The sequence below is a fragment of the Plectropomus leopardus genome, chromosome 5 (assembly GCF_008729295.1).
Source record: "Plectropomus leopardus isolate mb chromosome 5, YSFRI_Pleo_2.0, whole genome shotgun sequence".
NCBI classification, from domain to species: Eukaryota; Metazoa; Chordata; class Actinopteri; order Perciformes; family Serranidae; genus Plectropomus; species Plectropomus leopardus.
The window spans coordinates 19,786,617-19,806,842 of NC_056467.1; the positions used below are offsets into that span (position 1 = coordinate 19,786,617).

At 40.9% G+C, this 20,226-nt stretch overlaps 1 protein-coding gene across 2 annotated transcripts in view; it reads right to left on the bottom strand.

Annotated features, from left to right (window-relative positions):
- Positions 1-20,226, bottom strand: part of LOC121943798 (protein jagged-1b) — a 63,283-nt gene that overhangs the window by 12,139 nt on the left and 30,918 nt on the right. For both annotated transcript variants that reach the window (XM_042487412.1, XM_042487411.1), the window contains exons 3-8: positions 16,798-16,855; positions 8,729-8,977; positions 6,210-6,270; positions 3,204-3,334; positions 1,162-1,281; positions 531-644 (exon numbers count right to left, since the gene is read on the bottom strand). In XM_042487412.1, coding sequence (XP_042343346.1) covers positions 531-644; positions 1,162-1,281; positions 3,204-3,334; positions 6,210-6,270; positions 8,729-8,977; positions 16,798-16,855 — 733 coding nt within the window. The remainder of the gene's footprint in view (positions 1-530; positions 645-1,161; positions 1,282-3,203; positions 3,335-6,209; positions 6,271-8,728; positions 8,978-16,797; positions 16,856-20,226) is intronic.

Sequence of the window (20,226 nt, forward strand, 5' to 3'; positions counted from 1 at the left end):
CTCAAGGATCTAGACAGTCTGGATGTTGCTGGATGTGAGACACAATGTCTGAACGAGGCTTCTGAGAGTAACAAGACAATGAACCCTTGATTCACTGCCATTAAAAGAAACACACTTCATTTACAGTCTCACCTCTGTTAATATTAAATCAATAGAGCTAATCAAAGATGCTCCACCTCACCTTTTCTTGGCAATATAAATGCATGCAAACACACACACACACCTACACACACACACACACACACACACACACACACACACACACACACACACACACACAAAGTCAGACAGAGGGCGAGACATACCACTGATTGCTGATGATACTGTTTGTGTTCGGGCTAATTTAGCTTCCTCTGCTGGATTGATTAGACTCACTCACTGGCTTTGATCCAATTACAACCAATCACAGACAATCTCTCACACTGCCCAGTCCCTCAGCTAAGAGGTATGTGTGTGTGTGTGTGTGTGTGTGTGTGTGTGTAGGTGTGTGTGTGTATGTGTATGCGTGTCTGAATGGCATTGACAATAACCATCAGTGCAGGTGTGTCCGGTCCAGCCCTCAGTACAGGTGCAGCTGAAGCCCGTCGGGTCTTCCACACAGGTTGCTCCATTCATGCATGGGGACGACAAACATGCATGTTCCACTGGTGAGAGGAGACAAAGATGGACACATGACAATGAAAAAAGAGAATGAAACTTGAAAGCCACACACACACACACACACACACACACACACACATATACACACACAGGTACTTACATTTGATATGGTAGTGGCATTCTTTCATGTAAAATAAAAGCTGGTGGCTTCTTCTTGAAAAGAAGATATATTCCTAAAGCCAACAAATAGGAGGTCTCTACTTGCCTTCTCTCTACCTGTGTTTGTTTTGGGAAGCAAACTTCAATTTGCAAAAATGTGAATGTTTTGAAAACGTGTATACCTATTCATGATATGCCTGTACGGTATGAAGTCAGGCAAAGAATGAATCCCCAATGTTCAGGTGCAGATTTTTTCTGTGAGTCTCTTTTATATGTGTAGAAAAACAATCTGGCTTTCATTTCACTTTGTTGCCTACTGTATCCTTCACACACAGTATTTGAATAATCTCTGTTATTTTTTTCTTAAGTGTTCCAGTCGGTGCATGGTAAAGACATACTCACCGATGTCACAGTTGCGTCCTCTAAAGCCCTCCTGGCACTCACAGTGGTACTCATTTGGCTCTGTGTTAGTGCAGGTGCCTCCGTTCTTGCATGGCTGGTGGGTGCCACAGTAGTTCAGATCTAAAATCCATAAAAAAAAAAGAAAAATGAATAAAAAGATTCAAGTTTACTTTGATATCTCAGTTTATAGCACATATACATGCACAGACACCCCCCCCCCCCCACCGAGGCTGATGCACTCCAGGTCGGCTCAGTGCGCTGACTGTGCAGGCCAGTAGCTGCAGGGCCCATTTTCTCCGGTGTTGAGGCTGATTAAAGCTTTCTCTAACGATCTCCTCCATGCTCGGGGTCTCTTTGTCTCATCACAGCTCTTTACAGAGACATTCTGAACACACACAATCAGCTTAGGACCCCACCTAGCTGGGTACGTCCAGCCCTGCTCACATTCACCTTACCCAAGGCTATCGCCTTTCCGCTGTATAATACATCGTCCCGTGGGCTCCATGATCCCACACTGAGACAGAGGGGGGAGGTTGGCTGTTGTATTCTGGGATAATGTTGGAGGACATTTGCTACAGAGCGGTGGGAAAAGTTAAAGCATGGAAGCCATAAGAGAGTTGTGTCCTATCTTATACTAAGGATCATTATGGCATGAATGTGAAGGCATGTAAAGAATCTCGCCTGATAAACTAATGTTCAAAAACTAAAGTTTTTAAAAGTTTAGTAACACCTACAGTTATGCATATTTAATGCTGCACAGCTCAGTGACAAGCAGTCTGTGAGACACCACTCACTCCTTCATAGTGCCAGCCTCTCGCCGAAATATGGTCACTTCTGGCTCCAAAAAACCAAGATGGCGACAGCCAAAATGCCAAACTAGAGTCAATGTTTGATGTAATGGTAGTTACATCCATTATTTGTACAATCTTTGGAGCAGACACAATATTGCATTACAGACAGAAGGGGGTCTTAATCAAATTAAAATAAATGGCAAAGTGGTTCATCTTCATGCAGATTGCACAGTTCTGTACTTACTGAGCCTAGCGGTGAAAAACACTATTTGTAGGAAAATGTTTGCTGTTAACCAAGACATGAAGCAATAACTACATTAATTTGACAGCATCCTCCACGCTGTTCCCAGTGAATACAGTATTCTGAAGTTTCCTTTTTTTGGCTCAGTGACTGACTCATGTGTCTGGTCTGATGATTGTATTGAATAATGTGTTGATCATATATCTTTGGGTTACAGAGTAACACATGCCAAAAAGGCGTGAAATAAGATAAAAAGTTTGGAATTAGCTAACAGTACACTTGGTAAGTGGTTGGTAGGGAGTCTGACATTTTACACCTCTTTCATTTAGCTGTTTGTCATTGTGTTGAATTATTGGATTCACTGTTTACCTGAGGAAAATAGAAACCCTGGTAGTTTTTGTGATGCCCATCCTGCTGTCTTGGAGGTTGACATGGCTAAATCAGGCAGCTGGCTGACATGGGAGGGTCACTAGCCTAATTGAGCCCAACTGGGCCTTCCAGGCTATAAAAGCTGCGCCCTTCGTTAACTCACTCCCTCTTTTACCACAGCAGACATCTATCCCGCATTGTTTCCTTTGATTTTGACGCACGTCCTTGCACAGATTTTATTACAGACTTTGCTGATCTACACACTCTATTGTTCTTTTAAGTTTATCCTAGTTTAATCAGTTATGGATGTTTAAGTAAATCTTTTGTGTGGAGTACAAACATGTCACATTCACTGAGTCACTTTTTGAAATGTATGCTTGAGAGAAGAAAAAAATGTGGTTTTGTGTGTTGCTCATTCTGGACAAATGATCAAGTTTAAGAGGGAACGTCAAAGCAATCATCTGATAGCCAGTGCAGTAACCTCATTTCAAACAGCTCCAGTTGAATATTTGGGATGTTAAATTGAAGTGGAGAAAGGAAATAGATCAACAAACACAAATTAAATCCTTGTGTCTGTACATCTGGGCTTTCTTTCATTCTTACTTCAAAACATTCCACTTTTAATGGATCACATATCTGACCTTTGTCACACAGCAGTCCTCCCCAGTTGACGTCGCACACACACTGCCAGGGCTCAGTGCAGCTCCCGTACACACAGCCGGGGAACGTCACACACTGGTCACACAGAGGGCCCTTCCAGCCGTAATGACACCTGAAGAAGAAGAGCAGAGTCATATATTTATATATTTATAGCAACTGTTTTGTTGCTGTTAAAAAGAAATGCTGGAGGGAGAGATGCTTTTTTTAATGAATGTTGTGGGACTTTTTTCTTTAAATGACAACTAACGGCTCGTATATGCTCCATTTATTTTCAATTAAACATTGTAAATGTCACTGTCGCCATACTTCCACGCTTCCAATGTTGGCGTAGATACAACCAATAGATGGCACCTGCAGGGCAGGGTGGTGTTTACGATTTGCACAGATTATGTATGTGTTTCGCACCATTTATTTATAACATTTGTAAACAGTAACACTGCAATAGCTTTAATGTACTTTCACATGTAAAATGACTGAAACTTCTGAAAAACAGATAACGAGAAATTGTAAAGAACATATCGTGTTCTGCAATAAACGAGTGCAGAGTCAAACGCTTCACACAACAACAAACGAGGAGACGGAGGAGGGGGTGATAATATTGTACCTTTTAACTGAGGTAGGATTGTAGATGGTGATGATCTGTGAGGCCATTAAATACATCTTGACATGTGGACTGACAATTCTTATCCCTATATTATTGCTTTGTGTTGTTCTGCCATTTTTTAAATGTGTTTGTCGTCATCTACGGTCATATATTACTTGAACTAACCCTTTCCCCCCTACTTGACTTGGTTCTCACGACACATCCCCCACCCCGAAAAAAAAAAAACCCCTTTTCTTCACCTCTCTTCCTTCTCAGCAGGGTGGCACAGTAGCTCAGCCACCAGCACTGTTGCTTCACAACAAAAAGGTCCTGGAAATGAACTCTCAGGGGGGGATGATGAAACACAAAGCTTATTGAGACGTGTCCCCCACCCTGAGTCTCGTCTCAGAATGCTTCAGCCTCATCACCAGCCTCATTCTCTTTTATTGACCCCCTATGATCCCATTGAACTGGACCCTCACCCCATCTCTCCCTAATCTTCAAGTCACTCCAAAAAAACTACGTTTACACAGTACATATATATACTGTGGTCTTTCTTAGTGAAACGTCAGCTGTTCTACAGGTAAAGACAGTTCATCACTCTGGTGGAAACAGTCCATCAATACAACCCAGCTGCACCTGCCTGCTGCTGCAGGACACATGGGATTCAAACTCCAGACATCTAATCCAGGCTAAGGTTAAAAAACAAGATATGAAAATTGCATTTTGAAAAAAACAAGAAAGAAAGGATATCATCTGTCAAAGTGTTTAGAGAAGGTTCAGGAAATTACAGCAGGCCTTATATTGCTGTCTTTAGTTTAATGTTGTAAGTTTTTTGCTCTAACTTATCATTATGAAGTAAATGTTGATTGCATTGCAATGTGATGGCTGTAGAATAATGACAACATTAGCATTTAAATTGGTTCACTATAAGACCATGTCTGCCACCATATCAGTTTAAGTGTATGTTATGCTAAGAGTATTTTCACTGCTTTACCTTTAATGTCAGACAGTGATTTCCGATGGGAAGGTGAATTCGTTATATCACTCTCTTCAAAGCCAGACTTCATTAAGTAAACACAGTGATTTAATGTTGCTGAACACAGGAGGTGCTGGTCAACTGCTGCCTCAACCAGGTATTTTGTTTGTTACTGTGTGAATCCAGAGTTTAAAAGAGTTAGTTCAGATTCACCAAAGTAACGCAACAACACAAACTAACTACCTGAATGAAGCAGCAGTAGACCAGCAGCTTCCCTGTTAAGAGAGCTTCTCTCAATGTAGTCTTGTGGCTCTGACAAGAGCATTGAAGGGGAGCTGAAGCAACGGTCTTGTGATCAAAATATGGCAGTTTTTTTATAGCTAGGTTTAGGCAACAAAACCGCTTGGTTAGGACTGGGAAAAGACCATGGCTGATGTTAATCACGAGTCCATTCATGTGACATAAGATTGACGTGACATCCACAGGGGCATAGCACCAAAATCTGGGCCCTAAGCATAAGCAGTCTCTGTGCACAATTCAAATTTAGTAATGGCAAAATTGTAAACAAAATCAAACTTTTCATTTGGCTTTTTGAGGGTCTGCCTCCCATCTGGGCTGTCTGTTATTAGGGACTCCAGGGTTAGGGTTAACCACTGCCCAAGTGTTGTATTTTGACGCTCCGGGGGTTAGACCAGGTATGATCTCCTGGGAAAATGAAGGCTTTTTTTGCAGCAGTAAGTAGTGCGTCAACCATGGCATCAACCATGGCACAGCCAAAATGGGGAAAGGATCACACTTTTGTTTTTGCCCAGTAGCTATCAGTAGGTATTCCCAGTTACCAAAGGGTATCAGTGTAAGTAATTAACAGTTTCACTTCCTAGTGATGGCAATGACACACAGTGGAACAACCAAAGTAACTGTGGGAAAGAAAATGCAGTGTGTCCTGTGTTGGTGAGTTTTTCGACTCAGAAGACAACAGAAAGCAATCCAGTGTGTCTTTGCCACATTGGCACCAACAATAGCACCACTTAGAAATGCTAGGGGAAGAAAAAGTTAAAAACTTGTCCAGTTTCCACTTTAAACTATTACACTTCTGTATTGAACAGTAGTGAACTTCTTAATTCTGATGTTATATGCTAATGACAGAATGTGCATTGAAATGCCTCCTATACTATATGACTTTGTACATTGATATCATCTGTGCTCTCCTGTATTGTTTTTCTAGTTTTTGATTTTATAGTGGTGATTGTACAGCATTTTGGTCAACTGTAGTTGTTTTTAAATGTGCTTTATGAATAAATTTTAACTGGAATGGATATTGAAATTATGTATCACTTGGCCCAGGTGTTTGCTACATAAATGCCAACATAGGAAATGATTAAATTATCATTAAATTTAATTTTCTTAAGAGGTCCTTGGACATACTTGCATTCTCCAGGTGCAGTACACGAGCCGTGGGCTTGATGACACCCCTGTCTGCACACAGCTGTGACACACAAAAAAGAGACCTATTAGAAACAGATATGATATTCAGTTAAGGGTAATAAAGGGATAGCTCAGATTTTTTTAAGTGGGTTGCATTAGGTACTTATCCATAGTCAGTGTATTACACATAGGAGATATCAGCCACCAGTTAGGAGAAGCAGGCTGGAGTCCGACATGAAAGCTAAGCAAAGAATTGCTGTGGATGGTGGTCGGCAACAAAACAAATTTTAGCCACCTAAAAAATGTCTCATCTAAACTCCACTGAGAAAAACAGTAATTAAATGTTGCTGAAACACAGGAGCTCCTAGTCAACTGCTGCCTTGAGAAATTATTTTGTTTGTGTTATTGAGTGACTTTGGTGTTTAAAGAGGTTAGTTCGGATTCACCAAAGTCACACAATAACACTATACAATACACAATAACTGAATGAAGCAGTGGTAGACCAGCAGCTACCCCGTTAAGAGAACTAAAATTATCGTTTTCCTCAATGGAGTCTGGTGGCTTTGACGAGAAGCATAGAAGGGGAACTGAGGTAAAAGTGGTGAAAATACATTCAATATAGCATACACTTGAACTCATATTGTATTTTTTATTTTTTTATTTATTTTTAGGTGGGACACTTTTTAGGTTGCTAAAATATGTTTTGTTGCTGAACCTGTCCACCGCAGTACATTGCTTAGTTTCTGTATCAGACTTCAGCCTACTTCTCCAAACTGGAGCCATGTCGACTGGCATCTACTGTTTATAATACACTGACTATGGATGGATGCAAACATTCAAACACTCTTATTAAAACATGTAGTCTACAGTGGACACATCTGGATCACTGTCAGTCAAGACAACACATGGAGGTACTGTCACCGCGACAAAACCTCAAGATTATCCTGATATTTGATTGTTAGATTATTTACATAAACAGTTCATCTACTCAAAGACGGAGACTTAAACCTCCCTGATCTTCATGGTGGTCAGTAACCTGCAGGGGGTAACAGAGGGACCCTGGCTAATTTTTCACACTTCCTGCTTCTCTGCAGTCCAATCAGCGACCTGCTGAGGAGGAAGTCAGATTTAGTGAGACACGGGCGGGATGGGCAAGGCTGCAGGATGTCCGAAAAACCAGCCGCGTGTCCTTCAGGGTTCCCATGGTTTCCACTCTGGTTTCCTCCATTCACTTTTACCACTGCAGCGCGATGGCAGCGCTCCGAGGTCACGCAGCGAGGTCATCCAGCTAATGAGTCACAGACAGACAGAGAAACCCCCCCCACACACACACACACAAGCTAACTGATGTGTATTTACTGATGTACAGCAGCATGTCAGTGTCATTACTCCTAAAGGCTATCTCAATTGATTTATTCAGGAGTTGAGGTCTATATACTTACTCTTCTGTCTCTATGAGAATCGTCTTCTCATGCAGCTAATTCTTTTGGCTAAGGGGCTGTTAGTACATACGTGTGTTTGTGTGAATCTAAAACAACTCATCTACCAATTAATGCTGATGAGTTTGGTCCGTAGGTCACGTTTATTTTAACAGCCCTTAATCACATTAACAGTTTCAAAGGGCTTCAGAGAGCAAACATTAGAAAGAAAAACAAGTACTCCCTCATGGAAAAACCTTTTAAGAAACTGAGAAAGCTCCACCACAGAGGAAACCCCCTTCCGGGATAAGTGGGAAAATAAATGGAAAGCAAAAACATTTTCTATTTTTCTCAGCAGTGGTCTTAAATCATCCTGAGGAAAATACTGGCGGATGTTTTCTAGGTTTTCCAAAATATGTGTGCCCCATTTTGGAGTGAGTCGAAGCTGAGAAAGCTAAACAAATGAGGGTTGGATAAAAAACTGTTACAGTGGGTTTTTTTTTTTTTTTTGGTTCATTTACTACAAAGCACACACACTGTACATTGTTACACAATTTATTTTTCACTATCAGGTCTCCACAGCCCATTCTCACTCCCCGTTTGTCAAATACTACCACTCCGTCAGAGAATCTCAGCGTCAGATGCATAAATTGACATACCACCTCTGGCATCATATGTAGACGTGAAAGTTCACTGACCAAGCAGCAAGTTGATGTGTGTGTGACAGCTCAGTTTTATGAAAAGACTGCTTTTCCAGCGCTGCAATCTTTTCCGAAAGAATAGCTTCTCGTGGTTGTCTTGTCAAAAGTTAGGTGAGGGAATTGAAACCACATTTATGTCTGTACAGTAAATATGAAGCTACAGCCTGCAGGTGCTTAGCTCAACATGAAGACTGGAAAAAGAGAGAAACAGCGAGTCTGGCTCTGTCCAAAGAAAAAACACTTTAGAGCTCCCTAAAAGCTTGGTTAAACCATTTTTATCTCATTTCTTTCATTTGGACATAAACTGAAGTGTAAGTGTTATGGTTTAATGGGGGCGATACTGGCATGATAATACTGCCATTCATGCCAACACACCACAGATTTAAGTTTCATCTCTCACCTTCTTTGCACTCTGGTCCCGTCCAGCCCTCCATGCAAACCTTGGAGCCGCTGGGGTCGCAGTTGAAATGACCAAAGAAGTCATCGCGGGCTCTGCAGAACTTGTTGCAGAAAGGTCCGTAGTAGTTTGAATCACAGCGGAAGCGGAGCCGGTAATCCAGGCTGAGAGGTCGACCGTGGTGACGGTACGTCTGCCACTGTTCACCAGGGTTCAACATGGAGGAGAGGAGGACTCGCTCAATCAACTGACCTGAGAGAGGAGGGACAGGCTTTTTCAGAATTGAAAGATTCAGATTAAAACAGATGATCCACCATTATTTGATATTTTGAGAGAAACAGTGCATTAAGGTCCATTGTGTAGGAGGTAGTGGCTTCTAGCAGTGAGGCTGCAACATATCAACTAACTTAAACTTCTCTAGTGTGTCAAGTGTGTAAGAGAACCACAGTAACCGACATAAAAACATGAATGTCCCTATCTAGAGCCAGTGTTTGCCTATTGTGGGCTACTGTAGAAACAACATGGCAGACTCTGTGTTGAGGACCGACTCCATATGTAGATATAAACAGCTCATTCTAAAGTGACAAAATCACAACGATTTTTAGTTTCAGGTGATTATAAACTAGTGAAAACATAGTAATGATTATTCCAAGTCTGCCAATAGATGCCCCTAAATCCTACACACTGGACATTAAACCTGCAGCGGATCAAGCTGTTAACACAAAACTGATGCACTAAAATATAAACAACACATTAAGCTGGTTAAGTAAAAGTGATGGTGTAATTTACACATCCAGCAGACAAGGAGCAACATTCATTCATTCTCCATCTTTATTTTACTTTTTTGATAAGGAAAGTATATTAATAACATTTCTGAAAATACTCCTACATTAGTCAGAAAGCCTAATTTTGATCTGTGGTCCCCAAGAAGGAAAGAGTAACACAGCCTCTGCATATGGGGCGCCACTCTATCCACTGAGCCACCAGGCGCCCCAAAGGATAGATTTTTAAAATAATTGTACTCTTCTATAAAGCACTAACTAGTCTTGGGCCGAAATGCAATTTTGCTGAGGACTCCGGTGGCACCAGTGGCTCAGTACAGACTAAACAAGGAGTGTGGACTGGTTGTAGGAGAGGTATCAGTTCATTCTCCCGGGCAGTGCTGAGGCAAGGCACTGAACTCCCAACTGCTCAGGGCACTTGTCTACGGGCATCCCATTTGCTCTGACATCTCGCCATTCATGTATAGGTCCTGTGTGTGAATGTTTCTGTATTTCAGGCCCATGAGTTTGTAATCTGTAAAATAACAACAGATTGTAAAAAAAAAAATGATAATAATAAAGGAATGCTTTCTTTCTTTCAAAAATAAAAATTGGTGTATTTTCAAATATATCTTTATTATGGTCTGGGTGAGTCCAGAATTTCTTAGGTACACCCACCATCAGAGCACTTGACCATATAGTGAGGGTACAGGGAGCAAACTGAAAAACAGCTCCATATACAGTTCCGGTATGAATACCGACGGAAACAAGAGGCAGACTATCGGAGCGGAGAAAAGGGGTCGGGGGTCCGCAGAGAAGAGAGGGAGGCCTGAACACCAGAGAGGACCAGACGAGGCCCGGGGCAGCGGCTGCTGCTCCTGACCCCCGGAGGGGATTTCCCAGAGGCGCTGTCATCCCCAACTCAGATATAATCTCCTCTGACAGGGTGTTAACACACACAAAGCACTGAGAATATGTGTGTGTGCGCGGGTGCATCTGTGTATTTCAATGTATGCATGTGTGTTTAACTAAGAGATGTTGGTGAAGATAAAAGGGAAGATTGCAAGATAGAAAAGGCTGTTGGAAGTAAGTCAGCGATGGAGAGAGAGAGGGTGTACAGTGTGTGCGTGTGTGTGTGTGTCTGTGCGTGTGTGTGTGAGGCAGACAGAGGCAAACAGAGCCAAAGAGGAAGGGAGGCAGCTATTAGCGCACACACATAGCAAACCGCCTGATGGAGAGATGAGATCACCATGGTTTGACACAAAAGGAATGAAAACAGGGGCACATATTGGCCAGTGTGAGTGTGTGTTTGCCTGCGAGTGTGTGTGTGTGTGAGTGTGTGTTTAAGAGTGTAAAAGAGGAATTGGACCAGAGCGGACACTGAGAGCCCTGTAAGCTCAGCCATTGCCTCGTTCCTCCACTGGCCTGTCGTCAAAAACATCGTTAGGCTGCTGCAGTGCTGTGTGGGTTTTTTCATTATTTTATGACTCTGGCATGTCAAAGGGCTAATTTCATCTTCACCATGTCTCTGCCAGAAAATAGGAACAGCAGACGGGAGGAGAGAAGAAGAAAATAACCAAATTATCAGCCTGCACAGCAGGGAAGGTGTGTGTGATTTCCTCTCTAGTGTAATAAGATGGCGCAATAACAAGCGAGCACACGAGAAAGATGGAGAAAACTAAAGAAAGAGAGAAGCTCAGATATTAGCAGTAGCACCAACAATCCCAGAGCTGCTTTTGAAATGGGACTTCACAGAAAGGCAAACAGAATATAAGCAGCGAACACACAGGGAAAGAGTCTGCAGGTAGCAAGAACACTTAAATCACTTTCTCTGGCCTCTGGTGATCGTCCCCCACTGCCTGCTGCTAGCTGTGAAGTGCTTGCCATCGCCAGCGGCTGAGAAAACACTGCAGGAGAGAAAACGCCTCCTTTTGACTTGCTATTCCACATCACCTCAACCGACAAATCAATACAGCAGAAGCCAATACACCAGGTGGATGGCGTTTGTTTGAGTTATGTTGATAACTCTCACAGCACTCTTTGTCTTTGCGTTTTGATTCTAATGCAGGACGTCCCGATAAAATGATTCTCATCTGGATAAAAACACTAAGTCTAAACATGTGTCTGGAATTTTATAGACAAGCTGGTCTTGATTATAATGCTTCTAATATTGAATTTCACTTTCTCTCCAGCGGGGGTGGCAATTTTGTGGCTGTGAGTGCTACGTCAATACAGCTGAATCACAGCGGCAAATCTGCACTCACAATGACCCAATAAACATGTGAACAGAAGGAAGAACATAGAGGAAATTTAACTGCTGTTATTTTAAGATAATTCTGGTTTATTACAACACTGTACTGGCAACATTTAAAGAGCATTTAATGGAGTTTGTGACCATTAGTGGCACTAGGGAGTAAAGATTTTTTGCACACACAAGGCCATTCTCACAAACTGTTTGTACCCAAATTCATACATATCACATAAACTTAAAAAGGCTCCAATCACATGACCAATGTACTGACAGGAGTAAACAAAGAAGCAGTCCCAAGCAGTCTTGTAAGGATGCAGATTGGGGTGGTGGACAGGTCCCAAAATCCCCAAATTTCCCTAGACTTCCCTAGACCTAGACTTACTTTAAACTTGGTGCATAAATAAATAGCACTGCAACCCCAAACAGTGCGTATTATTGCTCCAAGATCAGTAACATTAAATTACTGTTTATAGGTCTAATAATATCAAGTATATGGAACCAAGGACATATTAAAATGGCTGAACAGGAGGAATCAGTACTTCAATATAAAATCCCTGTGCCAGAAATTCAAAATGCACTGCTTTTTTACAAACTTGACTTTTTTGGTAGTCACTTGCAGTCCATTCAGAATGGACTAGCGACCCACTTTTGGACAGCGACCCAAAAGTTGGGAACCACTGCCCTAGGAGATGTGTGTTGGGTACTGTGTGAACTTTGAGTGCGCTTTCACGTTATTTTATGGTACTTTCTTGCCATGTGTAATTTCCAAAACCTAACAGTAGTTGTTACTGCACAAACCTAAATTACCTTAAATTTAAGTACATAACTGTACATTAAGGATGTAACATAATTCGTGAGGCACTGATTCGGAGGATATCATATGAGCTGTTCTCCTTGTGCATGGTATATAGTTGTATCAGGGGTCTCATGCCTATCCACCTATCAATAGTTGGTGGTAATAATGTAAAGAAAATGTAGCAATAAGCCATAATATGTAAAGACAAAAAGAGCTGCTAGCAATATAGGTAACAAGGTCCTCCAAAAATCAGCTCTGCAAGTGTTTTATGATGAAGGAAACGTAAATCAACAAGTAAAATACATACTATGTGTTCCGGTGATCAAAAGAAAAGAAAACTTACATGGTAACTTTAAATGATGTGATCTGGGCACATGGTGACATTACAAAATAGAAGTTAGATGCCGCAAGAAACACAAGCACTCGGGTAATCTGAGGGTGTCAGTTTCACCACATTTGCTATGCACAAATAGCGATTTGCAACATAAACTTCTTTCCTTATGCTTGCATGTTGACATGTCTCCAGCCAGTGAGCTGCCTGCCTGTTCTTCTGCCTAATCCCCTTATAGAATAGAAATACTTTATTAATCCCGTGAGGGAAACTGTTTTGTTAAAGCAGCAAATAAGAGAGCAGCAACTGAATAAAATATTCGTTAAAAAGGCAAAATAATGCAAAAAGGAAGGCACTAAAATAAAATAACAATAATAATAACAAAGATATGTACAGTATGTATAGAGAACAAACAAACCAAACAAAAAAGAAAAAGAAAAAAAGGTTAAAAAGAGCAATAAAAAACAAAAAATGTGCAAACAAGTGTGCAAAAAGTGAAGACGGATGTGCAAAAATAGTAATGTGCAGAACAGAGAGCAATGATCAGTGAGTCCAGTGCAGATGGTGAGTTCACGTGCCTCACAGAGGGGAGCTGTTAAAGAGTCTTATTGCAATTTGCAGGAATGATTTTTTTGAAGCGCTCTTTGTGACAGCGGAGCTGAAGAAGCCTGTTGGAGAATGAGCTCAGCTGTCTCTGAATAGTGTGAAGCGGAAGCGGATGCAATGAATTGTCTGTGATAGACAGCAGTTTGTTCAGTGACCGCCTGTTTGTCACAGACTGGAATGAGTCCAGGTTGTGGCCAATGACAGATCCAGCTTTGTAGATCAATTGGTTGAACCTGCTGGCGTCCCTGGCACTGATGCTACTCCCCAAGCAGACTACAGCACAATAGATGGCACCCACCACCACAGACTGGTAGAAGATCTCCAACATCTTGCTGCATACATTGAAGGATTTAATTTATTGATTTATTCCCCTCACCTGAGCTCCTCCGCCCTTTTCTCCACCTGAGATTAATCCCCTTGTCAGACTAGTTTCTATTTAAGTCCTGGTTTTCAGTTCAGTCTTTGTTTGATCCTTGGTTTTGTTATGTGATCTTTAGTTTAGTGTTTTTCTTTCTCCAACCATGAATAAAGAAACATCTATTAGTGTCCCTGTTGCACCTGCTCCACACCACATGACATATACATAAAAACATGTTCTTCCCACTTTCTCACATATTTTATATCCAGTTTAGCCTTGGCATTAACATGTCTCTTGCATGATCTGATCACCACTGGATAGCGCTAAATAATGCCACAGAGATACATTTCCAATCTGATCACTCAAACCACTTGCTGAGGAGGTCTGGGACACATTTGACCACATGTGTTTTGAAGTTATAAATACTAACTCCATCCTGATGCACCTCCGATAAGGACTATGTCATCAGTGCAGGGCGTGGTGGTTGTTTTGGTGACAGTGCACTAATGCTGAGCTGAGTAGCGAGCATGATACAGAGCAGCTAGCAAAAGTATAGGCATAATACCTATGCGCGGGGCAGTAACAAAATCTGAACAAAAGTGATCAGCTGGAGACATAGAATTGTGTAGGATTTAGGTAGGATTTATTGAAAAGCTCTGCATCAGTTTTAGCAAGGCAAACTTAATAAACTGGCAACTGATCATACATGAAAATACAAAAAACTTAACAAAACTAAGCAGTGCTGGCACACTGTTGTTTTGTGGAACGGGCCCCAGGTTGGCCAAACTTTTATGAAAGAGAAAATGATTTTATCAACCGACATCCTGGTTCAGCTTACGGTGACCCAGTTACTGTCGCTTTGTGTACGCATTTTTCCCATACAATGAGGGATTATTACCAAAAAAGGAGTTTAGATAATTTTTTTGTCTGTGTCCCAGATCTAGTAATTACTTTGGTGAGTAACATAATATCATAACCAATATGAAATAAACTGGATTTATGCTTAAATAGATAAAGGTACTCCCCTGCACATTAACACCAACTAAACTCAGTGAAGGTCGTACTATCTGTGCTCAAAGGACGTCATATTTTTGCACCGTTTCCAAGGACTGTTTCAAAAGTCGTGCTCAGTAATCCTTTCTGATTAGCAGGCGGGCCTGATAAGTCCATTCAGACTGCTACAGGACGACAGTGTTTGGGCTGAGCTAAGCTGCCGGCCTAGTGAATGGCTTTAGACCCAATGTAAAGGCTGTCAGGAGCTCAGGTAGAAATGACAGGTAATGCAAACAAGATGTGGGAGCGGCAGCGCTGGAGGGCAGAGGGAAGGAGAAATGGAAGGGGATGGGAGAGTCGAACACTAAGAAGGAGGAAGACAGTTCCCGGTTTTTCATTATCTTAGCCATCTTCTGGATACAACTGGGATCTGTCCACTGGCTGAGAGAGGTAGAGGACGGTGGGATGAAAGAGAGGACTGTGGCATGACAGGAATGAGGAAGGCACAGGAACATCTGTCTGTGTGTGTGTGTGTGTGTGTTATGCTTTTTATAGCATGCAGCTCACATTCCCTGTCATGGAGCTTTTCCTGATTACGAGGAGAAACAACAAGGAGACAAGCAGGAAGTTAAAGGGTCTGGATAAAAGACCTTGTAGGATATTTTCATACTGTTTCACCATGTTGAGTCACTTGTAAACAAGTGCTTGTGAATTGTTGCCTCAGTGGAAATTAAGAAAGACAATGGAAAGACAGATACACGGAAAATTACAGCCCTACAAAGCCAAACCACAGTGACTATATTTGGTCAAAATTGAGTTATGACCAGAGTGAGACCAGACTTTTTGACATATAAAAAATATTTTGTCATAGCAATGTATAATTGAAGAACACCAACACAAAACAGAGGTAAACTAAAATGATCGCCTCGTGGTTGAATGCCTCCACCAACCAGTCAGGTTGCACTTTATATCTTTGTTTCTATAGACTCATACAGTACACATAGTGAAGGAATTCATTAAATGTATTGTTTTAGTGAAACGTGGATGCTTCACACACATCTTCAGCACAGATCAATGAATTTTTAATTTTTAAGTATAAATCAAAACAGTTTCAATGTGAATACCCAATATTAGTCACTAATTCAGTATCAGACCAAATGTCTCCCCTTCTGTTACTGAGTTGAATAATAGCGAGTAAAGTGTTTTTGCGGAAAATTATGATGTCACAGTGAAGCTGACTTTTGACCCTTTTTTGATATAAAATGTCACTTCATCTTTTTATCCTGTTAGACATTTGTGTGAAATTTTGTCATAATTAACATTTGAACTTGTGTGCATGTGTTTTGTGAGGTCACAGTGACCTTGACCTTTGATCTTTGACCACCAAATTAGTTTATTGTTGAGTCTAAATTGATGTTTGTACAAAATTTGAAGAAACTTCCTCAAGGGCTTCCTAAAATGTAGCATTCACAAGAATGAGACAGATGTACAGTATGTACAGAGGCATATAAACCCAAAGCACTTTGACTTTGGCATCTTACCAGGAATGCAGTCAGAGCTGACCTTAGCTAAAGCCCTGTATTTAACATGTTTTCCATAATAAAGGAAAGAAAAGGATAGCCCAACATACTTGTAGTTGAGTTTGTAATAACACATTAATAAGGCAAATAATTAATGCAAGAAAAAACTAACCCCAAAAAGTCAAGCCAAAAGCTATGTAGCTTAGATGCCCTTTAGACAAATCAATCATGGAGGGCAGTAATTTTATCTGGCGTGGCGGAGGTGAGTGTAATCATCTAGAAAAAGCACGACATTAAAGTTTTACAATTGATAAAGCTGTTACACATATTGACCTTCAAACCTTTAAACAAGCAGTCTGAGAAGAAGACACATAAAAACACATCAGCACATGACTCGAAGAAGACACACACACAAACACACACACACACACACACACACACACACTATAGCTTCACCTGATTCTGTTGTGTCGTTGTCATAGTCCAGAGCCTCCAACACCAAAGAGAAGGACTTCTGTAAATAGAAAACACAGAGAAGACATCCATTTAATATGTGCCACAAATACACTTTTTGAGTTTTATATCATATTTAATAACACAAAACCAATTCTGTTGTTTATGTTGAAGAAGGCCAAAGAGAAGTCTTAATCCTACAGACGGGCTGTGTTTCTGACCTGTACATATATTAGACTTTTTTTTGACAAAGTGAAGTATCAATAGTAAAGTAGAAGTATAAATGTCATTGCTCCAACAAATGGATATGGAATATAATGTAGTGATACTGACATTTGGTTGTCATAACTGTTCTTGGTTTACAACACGCAGGTTTACTGTGTGATGTTGGCAGAGTTTTTTTCTTTTAAATTTTAAAAATTCGTATGACCTCTGCAACAAATTGAATTTTTTTTACAAAACAAACAACGTCCGTCATACATGATGCAATAGACGGATTGGAATCAGGCGTTGAAAATCAGTGAAGGAAGAAGTATTAAGATCTTCTAAAATAGGGAATAAAATCTCACTGAATGAAAACACTCCATTACAAGTAAAAGTCCTACTTATTCCTCCATAAATATTAATTAGGATGGGCAGTAAAATGTAAAGAAAAAATATCATACTACTGATGCATTAAAGTTTGGGCAGCATTTTAATGTTGTAAAGCTAACGCTGTAGAGAATTTAAGGGGATTTAGTGGCATGTTGGCACTTCTCTGAGTATGAACTCCATTGTTCAGGAGGGTTTTACAGGAGTCAAATTATCCACAGAGGTCTCTTCTCTAAAACAAAGCAACAAGGTGATTTAAACTGATAAAAATACTGAGTAAATTAGTTTCACATTGTGAACGGCTAATGTGAAAATGCAAATGGCAAACATGGTGGTGCAACATGGCAAGCTCCGTGGACGAGGACCCGCTCAGGACCCCAGCTGGTGCTTTCTTTCGTAGGAATAAACAGGGCCTCGCCTCGAATGCTGTAACCGGTTTACTTTATACATCCACAGACCTGCCCCCTATGTAGATAGGAATGACTCATTCTAAGTTAATGAAAACACAACCTTTATAGGTGATTATAAACTAAAGAAACCAAACTTATTATATTATATTCCATTTCTGCCAATATATCCCCCTAAATCCAACACACTGGCCTTTGGTCAAAACTGTACATGAGTAAATGTCCCTAGTTTAATTCCACTGCTGTGGAAAGCATGTGTGTGTGTGTTTCGAATGATGCCCCAAGCATTTGAGAAAAAAAAAAAAAAACAGAAAGGATTCAGTGCCTGAACAAGCTGCTGATTCAAGAAAACCTCAGCCTGCAGCCATGCAGAGAGAAACATCAATTTTGTGAGAGAGGACATCCAAAAAACTCTGTTCATTTTAATGAACACACTCTTGGAGCAGGTGTAATGCTTTATTGTGTTCTTTTTTATTCTGTGCTGCAGGATGCACATTAATCGTGGATGCATGGAGCAGGTTGCAACATTTACAGTCTAGATATTTTATTAAAATTCATAAACTTATCTAAAGATAAAGCCTGTCATCCTGCAGTACACAGGCAGAGGACTCCGGCATAAGCTGGACATCTTCAATTGATGACTTTGAGCTTACAGAGATATCACACTCTAGAGAGATAACAGAGGACATGTGTTTTTTTCTTCTGCCTTTCTCTTTTCTGATGCATTTGCTCATCATATAGACCAGCAATGAATAATTCAGACCAACACTTTCCCCTGCAACTCTCTCTCTCCATCCATCCATTTCTCCTTCTCTGGAACGCACTAGCGCCTGTCATGCAAATATCTCTACCATGTGCATTATGGGTAAGGTTTCCCCTAAAGGGCTACATGGATGTGTAGTCACGTCCTTGCTGTGAGAATGTATACTGCCAGAGGTGGATGAGTGGGAGGAGAAGAGGCTGAGGGAGGAAAAAGATACTGTAGGAAGCAGGTGATGGGCACAGGAGGTGTGAGAGGGATTTGGAGGCAGGTTGAGGGCAGGAGGTCGGCAGCGGCGTTACTGTTAGCTGGAGGGGAAAAGAGACGACATGCCAGGAGGAGAGGAGAAGATGAAGGGTTGCAGTGAAGGTGCAAAATGTTAAGGGAGTGAAAATTGGTGTGGAGAAAACACTGAGTCAGGGATTTGCTTCTAGTGGAAGTACATCAAGTAAATCTGTGCTGCAATGGAAGAGGAGATGAGAAGGTGAGCAGACTGACTGTACAGAGAGAGAAAAGGATAATTATGTGGGATGTATGTAAAAAAAAAAGGACAAAGAAAGGTGGAGGTGAAATGCAACTGTGGCAGCTGTGGTGAATAACGATTTGTTGGACTCCTGGAGTTTTCAGTCAGATTTTCAGATATGTTTTGGAGAACTAAGAGGTCAGAGGGAGGTGAAACAAAATGATGATGAGACAAAAGACAAAAGAGAAGGTGATAAGAAAAGAAAAAATAACTAGACAGGGAAGTGGAAGAACACCCACACACACAGTTAGAAGTCACGGAGCTAATGAGATGTGCTGGGTTTATTACAGCCAACAGATAGCAGGTAGCCCACAGATGGACCAGCTGGAGTCATTAAGCTTCGGCTTAAAACTCTCACCTAAAGTGATGCTTAGTATTCATGATTCACATCTTTACACTGCAAGATTCTGCAGTCGATTATAATCACATTAGAGCTATACAGAATTAGTGGGATATGAAGTATTCAGATCTTTTGCTTAAGAAAAATGATCTTATGTAGTAGTAGTAAATGTACTTGTTCTGTAGTAAAATGATCCTACTGTATACATTTATGTCATTACAATAATGCAACAATGTGATTGTAATGTGTAGTAGTATACACCATTGTAGCTGTTAAGGATGGATTTAGGAGAATATTTTGGCATTGTCTGTTTCAAACCACACACACACACACACACATATATATATACCTTTTTTACATTTCAACAATGTTGGGGTAACGTGTGGTTATATTTAGGCACAAAATCTAATTGGTAATTGTAAGGAAAATATTATCTTTTGGTTTTAAACACTTGGATTTGGTGGCACAAACACAGCGGGAAATGCTGCTGATGTCTCATTAAAATAACTGTTTTTTTTTGTTTTATAGTCTTGAAGTTTAATACTTCTTTTCCAAACAAATTCGCGCATGCACGCAGGTTTTTTTAAACATGGTGAACCCGCTAAAAAAAGGCTATAAACTGCTCTCCCATAGCCAGTAGAGCAAAGCTGTGTACACGGCTTCACAGCAGATAAGCATGCCTGTATGTATGTGTGTTGGTTTTTTTGGTGCGTCCATTCAACATCACAGACAGGCCGGAGAACAGATAGTATTTAGTGATGGCGCGTCATTGCATCTTGCCGGTTAAGAAGCTGAAATTGGCTTGTTCAAT